Consider the following 15,234-nt stretch of genomic DNA (forward strand, 5'->3'; position numbering starts at 1 on the left):
CTTTGAACAAAAAATAGTGAGACCTATTTTTCACAATCAAATATAAGTATGATACACTGCTTTAAAGATCACAGATTCAATTCTTAAGGTAGCGGTTGAACGCTTACTTAGTTACTTTTGTTTTCTTATTATCGTCTATTTATTTAGATGTTCCGTTTCATTGAATCAGAAGCATTGAAAATTATCGCAGTGTGAAAAAAACTATTCAAAGTAGAAATCGAATTCAATCTTTTGTAAATAACTAGTAAATTGTCAATAAACATATTGAGATAATTCAGAATATGGCGCACGAGTAAGTATATATCTTACAAAAATGTTTTGAAACGATATTTTTTCTGATTTTTTTTAATAATTCTGCATATATACATTGACATAAATTTAAAAATGAAAGATGTAAAATTAATGTACACAAGATACCCAAGATGTATAGGGTTAAATTAATCAAACATGCATAAGAAGACCTATAGAGGCGTATGAGGTATAACTACATATACAGAAGGCAAATGTTCTATTTAACAGCAATGAAAAAACATACGATAAATACAACCACAAAATAAGTAATAATAATAATAATTTTCTTTATTCAACAGGATAATATATTTAGTCCAAATACTAGTTTACAATATTATAAGGTCCTACATTGTATACATATATTACAACATAAAGTATAAAATTCAATAATAAAAATACTGATACAAATATTAAACTATTACACTGTTATTAGGATTAAACAAATTATTTTTCAAACTACGTTTTTTAAAAGATTCAATTGTGTTACATTGTTTTAAATTTGTAGACAGATTATTCCATAAAGTACTTCCAGATATCAACAAGGAGCGTTTATAGTATTCAGTTCTAGTTTTTGGAACAAAAAGCATATTACAGAAGTACTTTGTCTGATTGTTCTAGAACTAACCTGATGTACATATCTAAGTACATTGAGATATTCCGGAGTCATTTGGAGAATTTATTTAAAACATTGTGATTAACAGTGTCGAAATCTTTGCTTAATGTAAATCAATAAATATTACACATATTTCCCTTCATCGATATGTTAAAGCCATCGATCAATTAATCTATTCAGTACTGTTTCACATGAGTGTTTGGCCTAAAACCAGACTGATTCGTAATCAAATTATTCATAGATAAGTATTCAAATAAAGTATTAAAAACATGTCTTTCAGTTATTTTGCTTATAATAAGTAATAATGAGACTGGTATTTCAGTTAGTCCTTAGTTGTTTACAACATGATCATCTCCAGATTTAAAAATGGAACAACACTGGCTTTTTCCAGTCAGTTTCAACACAAACAAGTTTCAATTGAAAAAATTAAAATAAATGTCAGAAAATCAACAGTGATATCAGATGTCATTTTGATAGAAATCAAATGATATGGGGTATCCATCCATGACACAAAATCAGTACATGCACAGCAAAAAACACAAACAAGCAAAGGAACAGCGCTTTAATTGCTTGTAGACAAATTCTTCCAAAAAGTACTTCCAGATATCAACAAGGAGCGTTTATAGTATTCAGTTCTAGTTTTTGGAACAGTAGTTTAACCGAAATATTAACTTAACCAGTTGCTTTAGCAGAAGACATACCAGAAATCTCTTTTTTGACAAAAATTTCTGACATTTTGGAAATATTAAATGAATCTTACAGTGTATGCATAAATTGTTCTAATTCAGGTAATGAACCATCAAAATTACTACCAAGAGTATGCCCAATTCTACAGAAATACTGATTGAAAGCTTTATTTGTGTTGTGAAAGCTGATCTAAGTGATGTTTTAATAGTCAATTACATGGTTACGTGGTAGAGAAGGTCTTTTTTCATTAGAGATCTATTCATTTGATATCTGGAATTACTTTTAAAATTGAAATTAATCAACCCAAAAATTGGAGATCTTCTATAATAGTATTGACATATTTTTAATTTGTTAAATGATTAGAAAAATACACATATGTGTATTTTTTTTTCTTTCAGAAACATCAGACATATTGATATTGGTGAAGGTTTGGAATTAGAGCTACCAAAACGTTTGTTGACTGAGGATGTTCAAAACTTTCGCGTGTTTAAATGGGATGCAAGAAAGATAGTTCGGGAAGGTAGAGTATTTCATCCAGCTGAAAATGACTATTTGGTCAGTTCAATTTACGATATTAGCAACCAGGCATTTCGCTTTCCAGATGGCGAGGAGGAAAAGATATGGGTGAAAGTTAAACTTGATGAAGGAAAAGCAGAAGAAAATAGAGTATACAAAGCTGTTGTTATAGCAGATAAACAACCAACTTATAAGAAAGCATGGCTTAAGGTAAGTATAGATTACAAGAGTACCAGAACGACTGTGTTTCAGGGGAAAATAAAATTGATACGTAGTTACATTGTAATGTACATTAATATTTGTCCAAATCAATCCCCAAGAGGACAAAGACTATCATATAACTTATATACATTTCCTGGGTGAACGCAAACAATAGTCGACAACACTAAAAACTAAAGATTGAATGATAAGAACACTTACGAAAACTGTTAGTGATATCTGGAAATTCAAATGGTTGCAAGAACCCTAGTACCCATGCAGTATAATAGTATCAGATTGTCAAAATAATAAATTTGAAATGTTTGGTAACAAGTGTAGAACAAGTTGGTGAAATATGTTCTCAATAACTTGTGTGAGACGGGCGAGGCGAGATCAACTAAATCGTATTGACAACAATAAAACATATTTCCTATTGCTACTAACTTAGTCTGAATACGAGCTCGACTAAGTAGTAACTAACCCAGAAGTGTTTGCTTATACTTGGCACGGGCCCTAAAATAGCGATTAAAAACCGTTAAATGTATACATAAAATTGAGAATGGAAATGGGGAATGTGTCAAAGAGACAACAACCCGACCATAGAACAGACAACAGCAGAAGGTCACCAACAGGTCTTCAATGCAGCGAGAAATTCCCGCACCCGGAGGCGTCCTTCAGCTGGCCCCTAAACAAATATATATACTAGTTCAGTGATAATGAACGCCATACTAAACTCCAAATTGTACACAAGAAACTAAAATTAAAAATAATACAAGACTAACAAAGGCTAGAGGCTCCTGACTTGGGACAGGCGCAAAAATGCGGCGGGGTTAAACATGTTTATGAGATCTCAACCCTCCCCCTATACCTCTAGCCAATGTAGAAAAGTAAACGCATAACAATACGCACATTAAAATTCAGTTCAAGAGAAGTCCGAGTCTGATGTCAGAAGATCTAACCAAAGAAAATTAACAAAATGACAATAATACATAAATAACAACAGACTACTAGCAGTTAACTGACATGCCAGCTCCAGACTTCAATTAAACTGATTGAAAGATTATGTCTTCATCATATGAATATCAGGCACAATCCTTCCCGTTAGGGGTTTAGTATCATACCATCATAACATATATGAGAAGAACATAACCCGTGTCATATGTCTTTTTTTTATCAAATTTGATTGTTTTTGTTATTTACGGAATTTAGTAGTGATAGAAGATCTTCGAAAGGGATACACGACAACTCGTACCTTCGCCAACTCGTACTTAACCAACTCGTACCCAATATGTTTTAGCATGATTGAGTTTCATTAATTATGTTATATTGAAAATTTAATTGTTATTTTTGTTTTGTTTTGTTTCTACTGATATTATTTTTCTTAATGTTTTTTTTAAATGCAGCATAATTCTTTCACTGTGAAGTAATGAATTCATTAGTTTTAACCCTTGTTGGTAAATAAGAATATATATAGAACATAATCTCAAGCTTGAACGATCCATAGAATAATAGAAAAACGATATTTTTTACTGATTTTTGCATTGGACATGTGAGTTTATTCGTGTTAGTGTATATATGATGAATACCTTTCTAATCCTTTTGAAAGCATAAAGCCAGCACATGAATTAAACAAACATGACTAATTCCAAACTTTTTACATATATTTATTAGAGACTATAAGGTAGGGGTGATTTCTCATCCAATGACAGAAGGGTCTTTTTTTTCTCGTCAGGGATGGAGGAATCACTAAATACCAGTATGTCTTTGGAATGTTTTTCGGATTAATATACGTGACCGTTATGGAAAGGGAACGGCTACAAAATCTAAATCCTTATTAATGGATTCTTAATCTGCTACATCAGTAGTGTGAGACATCCCCGCATTGGTAGCATTTAACTAGCACATGCCTTATTCTATGTTTCTCGCTAGAATAGCCTACCGGGAGGGTAATTTATGGACAATATTCAATTTTTATTAGCCAATAATCTAGAATACTTTATCCTTACGCCCACAATATTTCCAAAGTCCGGGAGTGCAGTCTGGAGAAACGATGGGAATTTTTATTTTTCCTCCCGGCTGCACTACTTGGAAACTAATTTAAACATTTATCAGGATATAATATAGACTCAAAATTTAAAGTAGGATTTAAGCGAGAAAACATTCAAAAAGAGGACCTTTATTATTATTTTTTTTATCAAGATATACTTTTTTTTTAAGTATATCACAGACGACACAAAGGTGAACAACATGATATAGGTTCTAAACAATTTTATGAACTTAACAAATACCTATCAGTTAATAATTACAGTTCATTAGGAACTATCGTTTCGTTTTTTTGCGTTGTTTTTTTCCTTTCAATTTTTTGTTTTATATACTTATATATATTTTATAGTAACACAGTCGACCCAGTTCGTCACACTTGAAAGATCTTTAAACGCTTACATTTTAGATTTATATCTTACAAATATCAATCCACTTTGTAGTCTGAAAATCTCAAGTTACTTTATATTCCCTTCATGTTTTTTTTTTATTAATACTGATAATTAAAAAAAAATCTGAATAACCTTGGATCCTTGCTCACTCTCGGCAGGACTGACGCGTAGAAGAGAATGGGCCAGGTATCTGGTATGTTTTGTTTCTTACAGTGATAAAAGCAGCTTCCGCCCAACGCAGTTCAGCAAAGTTTACACAATTGGAAATGCCTGTATCAAGTCAGGAATATGACAGTTGTTTTCCATTCGTTTGATGTGTTTGAGCTTTTGATTTTGTCATTTGAAAAGAGACTTTCCGTTTTGAATTTTTCTTTGGAGCTCGGTATTTTTGTTATTTTACTTTTTACTCTATAATATAAAAAAATCAATATAATTATTGTGTATGTTGCAAAAATATTAATTTTTATGGATAAAACCTTTCAAATCATGAAAGTTTTTTTCAACAGTTTGTTAAACAACTTTCTTGGTCATTTGTCTCCCTTTCGCGGAAATCCTTGAATTCAAACATACGAGATATCGGCTTCCTTCCTACACAGTTCAGCAAAATTTACATACTAACCCTTTAGTCTAAACAGTTATGATATGGATAAAGTCATTCTAACAGTTTGTTAAAAACTTTCGGGACAGATTTGTCCCCCTTTGCCTATACTAGCTTGAAAATCCTTGAAGTTCAAACATATGAGATATCAATCGATTTGTTAAACTAGGGATAAAAAATTACCGAATTATTTTTTTTTTCGAACACGGCTATCTTTTAACCTGATACCTTCAATTAACAGACTGCTTTGTAGAATTTAGTTGCTTTATGCGTTACCTATAAATAATTTAAAGATAAAAAAAGATAACATCTGCAAAATTCATGTATGTAAAAAGACCGCCTGTGTTTGCATTTTTATTTGATTTTTATCACAAATATTGATTGTTTTATTTTATTTAACATATTATAAGGTGTTTTGATATGATTCGTGATATCATCGATGTAAACAAGTAATAATAGCAATTTCAATTGAAATACTATTATTGATCCCTTGCCATAATAACATAACTACAGATTGTATTAATATAGGCTGGGGATTTCAGTTATTTATGCTGAATAAACTAAGTTCATGTCATCTCCTTTTATCCATATGGATATGAAAGGAATTAGACATCGTCCGTGTTTTCATTTACTCACGTAAATTCTTTGATTTTGTGTTAGTTGATTCTTTGGGACGGAATGTATTATCTTAGTTGCTCCTATATTTAAATTTATTTAGCAAGCATTATACGAAATAAAACTATCATTAACGAGAAAATAAATGAGGATCAAATAAGAAATTATGATTTAATCTTATTGAACATCGATAAAAAGATCGACGTCAAGCTGAGTCTAACATTGTGGACCTTCTGTTTTATTGTTAAAATATTTAAATTATCTTTCGCGGAGGCGGCGTAAAGCAAACATCAATCAATCAACGAACCATTCTTAACGTATACCCCACATCTCTTTGCATAGAACACCGATATAATCTACCAATCTATCGAAGGTCTTTAATACACACAATCGATTGTCGTTTAAATCATGACCGGATAACACTTTCAAGCTGAAATTCAGAAAAAAATAAGCAAACGTCCATGGTTTTTTTTTTCTACAACCAGCCACACAATCGCAATAACTGTGACATGTGTGATGTCGTAGTGCTCTGCTTTATTCATAAATATGTATTTAAAGTGTCTTTCATAATTTCTAGTGTATAATTAAGAGAAATGAAACTATGATTAACCGCAAAATAAAATGTTTGAATTCACAGCGGTATATCACGAGTTAATGAAATAGATTTGAATGTCATAACAGATAATTGGTATCACATTGCATTTGTCGCTACTTGATACATCATACTCCTTTTGAATACATGTATATGTCGTCTTTCACAGCTTGGATACGTGTGCTTCAGCGCAACCGCCATCGACACGTGCTGTATCCTGTCTTATCCACAAAAAGCAGAGTTCACTTGTGGTCCGACCGGCGGAATCTACACAGCTAGTAATGACTATAGAATACAGATGTTTGTACCGGAAATGGCACTTACACATGAGGAATTCATTATGGTTGAGGTACTTTTAAGTATAATAAAATAGTAATTTTTTTTTTTTCAAATCGAATAGTGTTATATTTATACAATAACAATAAAGTGATTTATCGGCAGTTTATATATTTTCCCTTTGATCTTACTGCATAATACTTTTCTATAACATGGACAGGACCTGGTACTCGAAAAATATTAGGCAATGACGTCACGTAGCAGTGCAGCAACGTCACGCCACGCGTCCATATCCATTTATTTGGGTCATTTTCAAAAAATGTCGAATTTTGAAATTTCAAAATTGATTTAAAGTTACTTATTCAAACAACCCTAATCAAAACAAATAGTACTTATAGAACAACATATAAAAAGATGCAATCTTGACAATGTCATACAAGAATATATTGAAACATTTTTTGATAGGTGTTGCAATATTTTGTCTCTCCTGTTACCATGTTCAAAAGAAATTTCGGGTTATTTAGAAAAGGGTTCGATAAAACTTTAAGCTTGTTTTTCGTAGCCAATAATATGGTTTCCAAGAGTAAAAACTTCTATGTATAATTATTCTGTGAATTGATAGATTATTTGTCAATTTTCCATGTTGTACTGAAAAATGTCTCTAAAAATTGGTTTTCAAAGGTTATAAAAATAACCACCAGTAATGCAAGTCTAAGATAGCAATTCATAATGTTCAGCATTTTTTCTCTCTTTCTAATTAACCTAACATCAAATAGTTCCCTCGCATGTTGGTTTACTTTTGCTCTATTTTATTGGTAACAGGAACGTAGGTTAATGATATATCACTATATTAAGTTCCATCCTGTTACCTTTTTGTCTATCCTGTTACCGATAGCAGTATTGTATCTGCAAATGCTAAATTGCGAAGATTAAGACGTTATAACCTTTAGATGAGTTAAAACAACGAAACATTTCATTATGTGTACAACTATATGTAATTATAATTTTTTTAAAGACGTTTCTTCTACTATTGTCTATCCTGTTACTGTAATCATACGTGTAGCAACCATAGTAACAGGATAGACAAATTTCTTCATTTTTGAATGCTGTTGTGAAATAAATACCCCTTTTGATGAAGTGGTAATGTTTTTCTGTTGTGATTTTGGTTTCCAACACATTATTGCACTTTTTACAAGTATAACATTGGTTTAATTAATAAATATGTTGGTAACAGCATAGACATGACATAAGGGTACCCACTATTTTTTTCACTAAATGTCTTGAAATTTTTTTTCTCTGCACTGTTATACAAAAAACGTGCTGTGTTAAATGTTTAGGTTGCTTTGCGCTTTTGAAATCAACACTGACTAGTTCAATATTCATAGGGAGAACAATTTAACGGTTAATTTAAGTAGCGGTAACAGGATGGACATGAACTTCATGTACGCTGATTGAATTTAGTTTGTAGAAAAATGTTACATATAATAATAAAGAAGCTGCGATTTTTCGTTAGAGTTACTATTAACATTCTAAAAAAAGTCCCTCTTGCAGATATCAAGGTAATCAGAAAATAGGAAAAAAATCATTTGAAATGTGTTACCCTGACACTGTACGCACATAAATAACGCAAAAATCGGACTTAAATATATTCTAATCTTATCAAAATAGATCTAAATCGTGTTAATTATTAATGTTCTGACTCATAAATTTTACAAACTTTCATTTAAACACTTACAACTGCATTTTCCATTAGAAATACAATTTTTAGCATTTTTTTAAAATGACCCATCAATGAAATGAACTATATTACAACGTTTTCTACGCTTAAAATTTTACTTACTTTTTCATTTTGTCTGATATTCTCAAACAAACTTTATCTGAAATAAACCATATGTTATTATAATCAATGAAGCTGATTAACATTTGCGTACGACATTATGGAAAAACAGACGTTTCTTTAATTTTATCGATGTAGTTGAGAAATTTTTACCGTACGTCCAATTTATACAAATATGATATTAATCAATGGAAAGTTTAGCTTAGCATCTTTCCAGTGAGACGCATATATATATATGTATAATTTCTGTTGTAAGTGCTATCTATTAAAACATCTATTCCCCAGCCAAATAAAATTTAAGGGTCTTAATTTTCTTTTCAAATTATTTGGCTGATTGTTTGATTGAAGGACAAACATTTCATTTGTAAGGCGACAACAAATGAACGTAACAATAGATAAATTAGGTAGGTTCTAAAAATTTTGAACGAAGAGAAACAAGAACTGGAAACTAGGAAGGTGGAACATTTGTTTTCAATAGGTCACCTGCGGATCCTCAATTGCTGGGTTCTTTTACGTGCAAAAGAGTATGAAAACTGTGAAAATCTACCAATACGCGTGTCATCGGATTAAATGTCCCTATTCTGATCTATTCTAGCCCGCGGTGTGTCTGCATACTTATGCATTCAATAGAGTGAAAGGGCGCCACTTAAGGGGGCTCGCGGGTTTAAATTTTCGCGCCTACTGCGCAGGATGTTGCGCAATGATATCGTAAGTCATACTTGTTGTCGTAATCGACAATAACAATTCATTTTGATTATTATAAATAATGTGTACTAGTTCAGCGAAAATGGACGTCACACTAAACTCCGAAACATATAAATGAACCAAAATTTAAAAAACACAACACTAACAAAGGCCAGAGGTTCCTGACTTATGACAGGCGCAAACATTTTGCGGCAGAGTTAAACATGTTTTGTGAGATCTTAACCCTCCCCCTATACCTCTAGCCAATGTGGAATAAGCAAACACACAGCAATACGCACAGTAAAATACATGTAGTCTGTAGCTCATGGTACAATGCACTTGTGATAAATGTTTTGACACATTATTTACAGACCCTAGGGTCCAGGTGTGTTGACTACATCACCATTTATTTGCAGACCTTAAGAGTACGGCCTGGCAGGTGTGTTGTCTACACCAGACACCATAAGTAATGGCCATTTGATTTTCAGAAAAAAGGGCAGGAGTTTCTTTTGCAAACAGAATTTTTATTTACTCTGCTGTTAGTCTAGTTTATTTGAATATGAGTTGTTTGCTCTGATTCCTGTTGTCACATACTCCTTTTCCCCCAAGGCGTTTCTCACTAATTCCTGTTTGTACTGCTACTACTGGATAATCTCGCTGGGATTTTTTATAATAAAACTTCGAAATTGGTAAAGAATATGAAATATTTAAACATTTTATGTACATTTTTTGGTTATGCACTGTTTCACGGAAAAAACTTTGATTTTCAATCCCCTAAAAACTAATAATTTTGCTCAGCTGTATATATTCAATTATTGGGGATTAACCCCACCTCCCCCTTTTTCAAAAACTCTGGATCCCCCCTGTAGATTATTCATGTAGAACTTGGCAAGCTGTGTTGAATATTTAATGATAAGGTGAAGTTGTATATTAAACTATATATTTTAAACAATTTACTGTTGGATTAAAATTTTGTTCTCTTTGCAAAATTTTATGTCAAATGCCTTAATTAATGAAGTTATACCATTAAGTGTTTTGCTAGAACAGTACATTTTTCATGGAAAGAATTAAAAATTTAGATTAATTCAAATTAGGCTATGCTTAAACAGTTCGGATTAAATAATAGTTCTTTTAATTATTATCACTGACACAGTGGCAAAATGTAAAAGGTTATTCATGATATTTCACTGATTTGATACTATTATAATTTCTTTATTACATATAAATGAACGTACATATAAACATATGGGAAGTGAAAGTTTTTGATGTTTCCCTATTTCTACATTTGAATGCCATCATACAATGGATCTGTATAATATAGGATACTTGCGTCACAAATTTAGCAAATGCAAACGGTATGGTACACAACATAACTTTCTATTTTGATAGATTAATGTTTAATTTTAAAAAGTACATATATAATGAAAATAACACTCTAATTCTTTGTATTAACATGATTGAAGAAAGATACCCATTTTCTTAATGTTTTAATATGACAGGTTGACTGAAATGTCTGACATTTGGTCCTGGTACACAGTTATCATCCTTTGATTTTCAGTGTCTACAAATATAGTCGCTAGTGTGGACAATGTCTAACTTGCAAATTTTGTTCATCTATATTATGCATAATATAGTAATTAGAGGGATAAAAGTACACATAAAAACAATAAGAATCATGATTTTTGAGGTAAAGTAGTGATTTGTGTTAGTTGAACAAGGCAAGAATTAGTACCTGTATGTATGGAGCTGTGAAACTGAATTACAGACCCCCTTAACATAATATTGTCCATATTTTGAGTTAGAGCTGGAAGACTATTCTATAATTTTGATATATTTTTTCCTAAAAGTAGTACATTACACTGTAAAAATCGTATTGAGAAAGTGCAAGTGTGATTTTTTTTTTTCATTTATTGTCTAAAAGAAATGTACTAAACAGATGCGGATCCAGGATTTTGAAAAAAGGGGGTCCAGGGCCCCCAAACTAGGCAACGTTTGGAGTGGGACATGTAAAAAGGCTATGCATTTACCATATATGTACCTCCCCCCCCCCCTAAATCCACCTCTGCTATGCAATAATTGTGTTTTCAAATTGAATAGACATTTTTTTTTAAACTTGGCATGACCTTAGATTAGGGAATTATAAAAGAGTTGATGAAGTTTCATGACAATATAATCTTGATTGTAGACAATATGTTCATTTTAATAATTTTGGGCGTTTATTTTTTACATTTAATTTAACAATTTCAACTATCAAAATTTGTGATTTAAAAAAATTAAATATTGCAAAAATTTGCTTTTTAAATGCCCTTAAAGCAATTGAAGAATCATTCCATGTATCAAGGATTCAAGATCTATAAGGGTGGAGCGACAGGTATTTGCATAACATGATTTGCAGAACAAGATAAAAAAAAACCTGGTGCACTGTGAAAAGTCATAAGGTTGTAAGGTTATATGAATGGAATAAGCCTGTAAAGTTGATCTGCTGCTAATCATACCATGCTTTTCACATGTTTCAACACTTTTTAATTGGTTAATTGTTTTTTGGAATTTATGTAATCTTGATAAGTAATGTATGGGAACTTAAATATATGAATAAATGAATACTTTTGTCACCTATACTGCATGTTGTTACTTATATTTAATGTAGATACCAAGATTGGATTTTATTATGCCCCGCCACAAATGTGGATGGATTATATAGATATACCCTTGTCCGTCCATAAGTATGTACATCCATATGGGCCTATCCAGTTAAGTTTGCATTTAGCCCCATTTCTCAGTAACTTATAGTAATATATCGATGATATTTATTCACAACAGACAGCTTGAATACTAGTAGTACAACACTTTACTTGAGTCACTATGACCTACATTTCATGCTTTTGTGTCTTTGGTTATGTCTTGCGTTTAGGTTCATTTCACAGAAACCTATACTGATATAGTACCACTACAGTATTCTTTAATAGTACCACACAGCTCATCAACAATTTGATTACTGTGACCTACATTTAATTACAGGACATCCTGTGTCTTATAGACACATTTTCTAGTTAATACAAATCTAACACACTATTGAACCTGATTTTTTTTATGTATGTAATTTCAAAAGCATAAAACGGATAAATTGACAGATATTAAAAAAGATTAAATGGCTGGTGTATCATGTTCAACTATCTCATGTATTAATTTTTATACATAAACATGAGTACTCCTATGAAATGAAAGAAGAATTTGTCTATCTCAAACTTAGATATAAATGGCTCCTTTAATAATTCATTATACAACAAACATAGAAGCTGCCCTGTGTGTTATTATTGTCAGCATTATGTCTAAAATTTCAAATATTTATAAAAAGATGGGATATGATTGCCAATGAGACACGGCATGATTGCCATTAGAAAACTTTCCACCAGAGACCAAAAGACATAGAAGTTATCAACTATAGGCCACCCTATGGCATTCAACAATGAGCCAACTCCATACCACATAGCAAGCTATAAAACGAAATGACAAATGTAAAGCAAATCAAAAAAGAAAACTAACAGCCTGATTTATGTACAAAGCACAAAAAAAAAATTATGACAACAGCAAATGACAACCACTGAATTACTGGCTCCTGACTTGGGACAGGCAGTGACTACATATTAATCTAAACCTTTAACTTTTTAACAAAAACCAAGAAAGTGTAACATAAGTCATGAGGTTTGCAGAGAATCATAATTCCAAATGGCATTATGCGCCTATTTTATTTTTTGATAGTATTGACATTAGATCTAATAAGGAGCATTTTTCCCAGTAGGTCATAATCTATAAAAATTTGGTACTTTTCCTTTTAAATATTTGGTATTTAAAATTATCTAAATTGTTCCAATCAATCCAAGTTTGAGTATTTTAACAACGGTGACTTTGACAATTGAATTATATAATGATCATTAAGATCCACTGTATATCTGTAAACTTCGATTTACTAATCAAATTATCTCATAAAAAGCTTTAAAATTTATGAATTAATATTAATTCATGAATGCCATGACCTTGACCTTTGGCCTTACGATTTGACCATATGACCTAAAATTCAACGTGGGCCTGCATATCACTACGGGGCATTGTAAACCAAAATTAGATTTTCATTTCATATAGTTTTGGCCAAAAAACGGGAGAAAAAGTTGAATTTTTTCAAAAATAACCATTTTTTTGTTGCCATGGTTTCACCCTTTTAGTGATTTATCTCTCTTAAAAGATCAGTGACCCCATATTTTTTTTTTTTTGCTTTTTCTAGACTTCACTTATAATTCTCTTAGAATAGAAAGTTTAATGGAAATCTGTAATTTAGTTCTTTTAATTTTTTTAGGATGAAGGTAATGGAGGTGATATTTTCCCCATTAGAAATTTCCCGCCAAAAATGGATAATTAATTAAGAATGTGAAATATCTTTCTTAAACCAACGGTGACCTATATGTTTTTTTAGCTGAACATGTAAAACTATACTTGTGCTTGTTGTAAAAAAAATTTAAACAAAATCTTATATAAATTGTATTCGTTATTAAAATCTAAGTATGTCAACACACAATTTTCCCTATTGTTCATTTGTAAAACGCCGAAAAAGCCTCCTTATTTCTGTGGCCTATAAAACGCTTAAATGAATGGTGACCCCCTAATTTTATTTCATTATTTCGATCCACTCAATTTAAGGGATAAAATGTCAAGTTTTGAGGAATTTCTTATATAAAGTGTTTATAGCCTCGAGCCTCCTTAAGGAAGGGTTTTACTGCTTGACCATATTTCTTACTCCAGTAATTTATTTACACTACTTATTAACCATGCATCGGATATAACTGTCATGAGTCTTCCTAGAACTTATCGTCACGGTGTAATTCAGAATTCATTTAACCCTTAGAGTGCCACGGCTTTTTTTGTTAAATGCCGTTGAGTGCCCTGGGATAGACCCTAGATTTGAAATTTGAACGGAAAACGTCATAAAAAAAGCGTAACAATGCGCAACGTCATGCAAATGTTTCCGTCTGGAAACAGTTCTGGTTCGACGGTCGGCGTATGTCAGTTAGATTTCTTTACGCAACAGCGGCTCTTTTCACAAAAAATCTTAAGAGTAAAAATACTCGTAAGTCATACACATTTCAGTATAACTTACGATCAATTTTAATCGTAAGATTTTTTGTGAAAAGAGTCGCAGGTACGTATATAGGCAATCTAACGGATTTTTATGAAATTTTGCAGGCAAATTGATCCATATATAAGAACCACAAATTAATATTCATTAAGTATGCAAGTAAATTTTAGACATTCGGAGATAAAGCAATTTGAATATTCTATAAAACGAAGTACAACTATATATCAGGATGCACGGTCGTAACTACCGCAAACACTACTGAATAATTTGATTTTAAATTGACTTTTCTTAAAAACGTGTACTGCGAATTTTTTAAATAATATTTCATTGTCACTAAAATTTCCGTTTTATTGATATCTATTCATTTTATATACAGGGGGCTACCGAATAGTGTTTGCTGTACGCATCCTTCAAATATATATGTTTTATCTTAAAACATGATTTTGCCATAGCGTTTTCAGTTTCTATTTGAACTTATAAGTTGTGTGTGTCCCTTTGGTATCTTCCGCATCTTTTTTAAAGTCAAAGTTGCTAAACTTCTGTGATATTAATATGTATTCTATACTTTAGTACCTCAGATTTCCAGATATAATAACTTGCTATAACTTGCAGAAAGTAAACAGATACATATATACTTTTTCGACCTTGCGCATCTTATAAACATGATTTCTCGATGAATAAAATATTTGTCGCTGGACATTTAGTAGCCAATAATCAAGTAGTTAATCCATAATTTCACAAACGTGTGTACTTTGGATAGACTTTTA

At 31.4% G+C, this 15,234-nt stretch overlaps 1 protein-coding gene across 2 annotated transcripts in view; it reads left to right on the plus strand.

Annotated features, from left to right (window-relative positions):
* The first annotated feature begins 211 nt into the window (after positions 1–211).
* Positions 212–15,234, plus strand: part of LOC127712161 (uncharacterized) — a 66,645-nt gene continuing 51,622 nt past the window's right edge. For both annotated transcript variants that reach the window (XM_052218447.1, XM_052218448.1), the window contains exons 1-3: positions 212–292; positions 1,990–2,317; positions 6,712–6,891. In XM_052218447.1, coding sequence (XP_052074407.1) covers positions 282–292; positions 1,990–2,317; positions 6,712–6,891 — 519 coding nt within the window. In that variant the 5' untranslated portion in view covers positions 212–281. The remainder of the gene's footprint in view (positions 293–1,989; positions 2,318–6,711; positions 6,892–15,234) is intronic.

This window comes from Mytilus californianus, unplaced genomic scaffold (assembly GCF_021869535.1).
Source record: "Mytilus californianus isolate M0D057914Y unplaced genomic scaffold, xbMytCali1.0.p SCAF_8, whole genome shotgun sequence".
Classification (NCBI taxonomy): domain Eukaryota; kingdom Metazoa; phylum Mollusca; class Bivalvia; order Mytilida; family Mytilidae; genus Mytilus; species Mytilus californianus.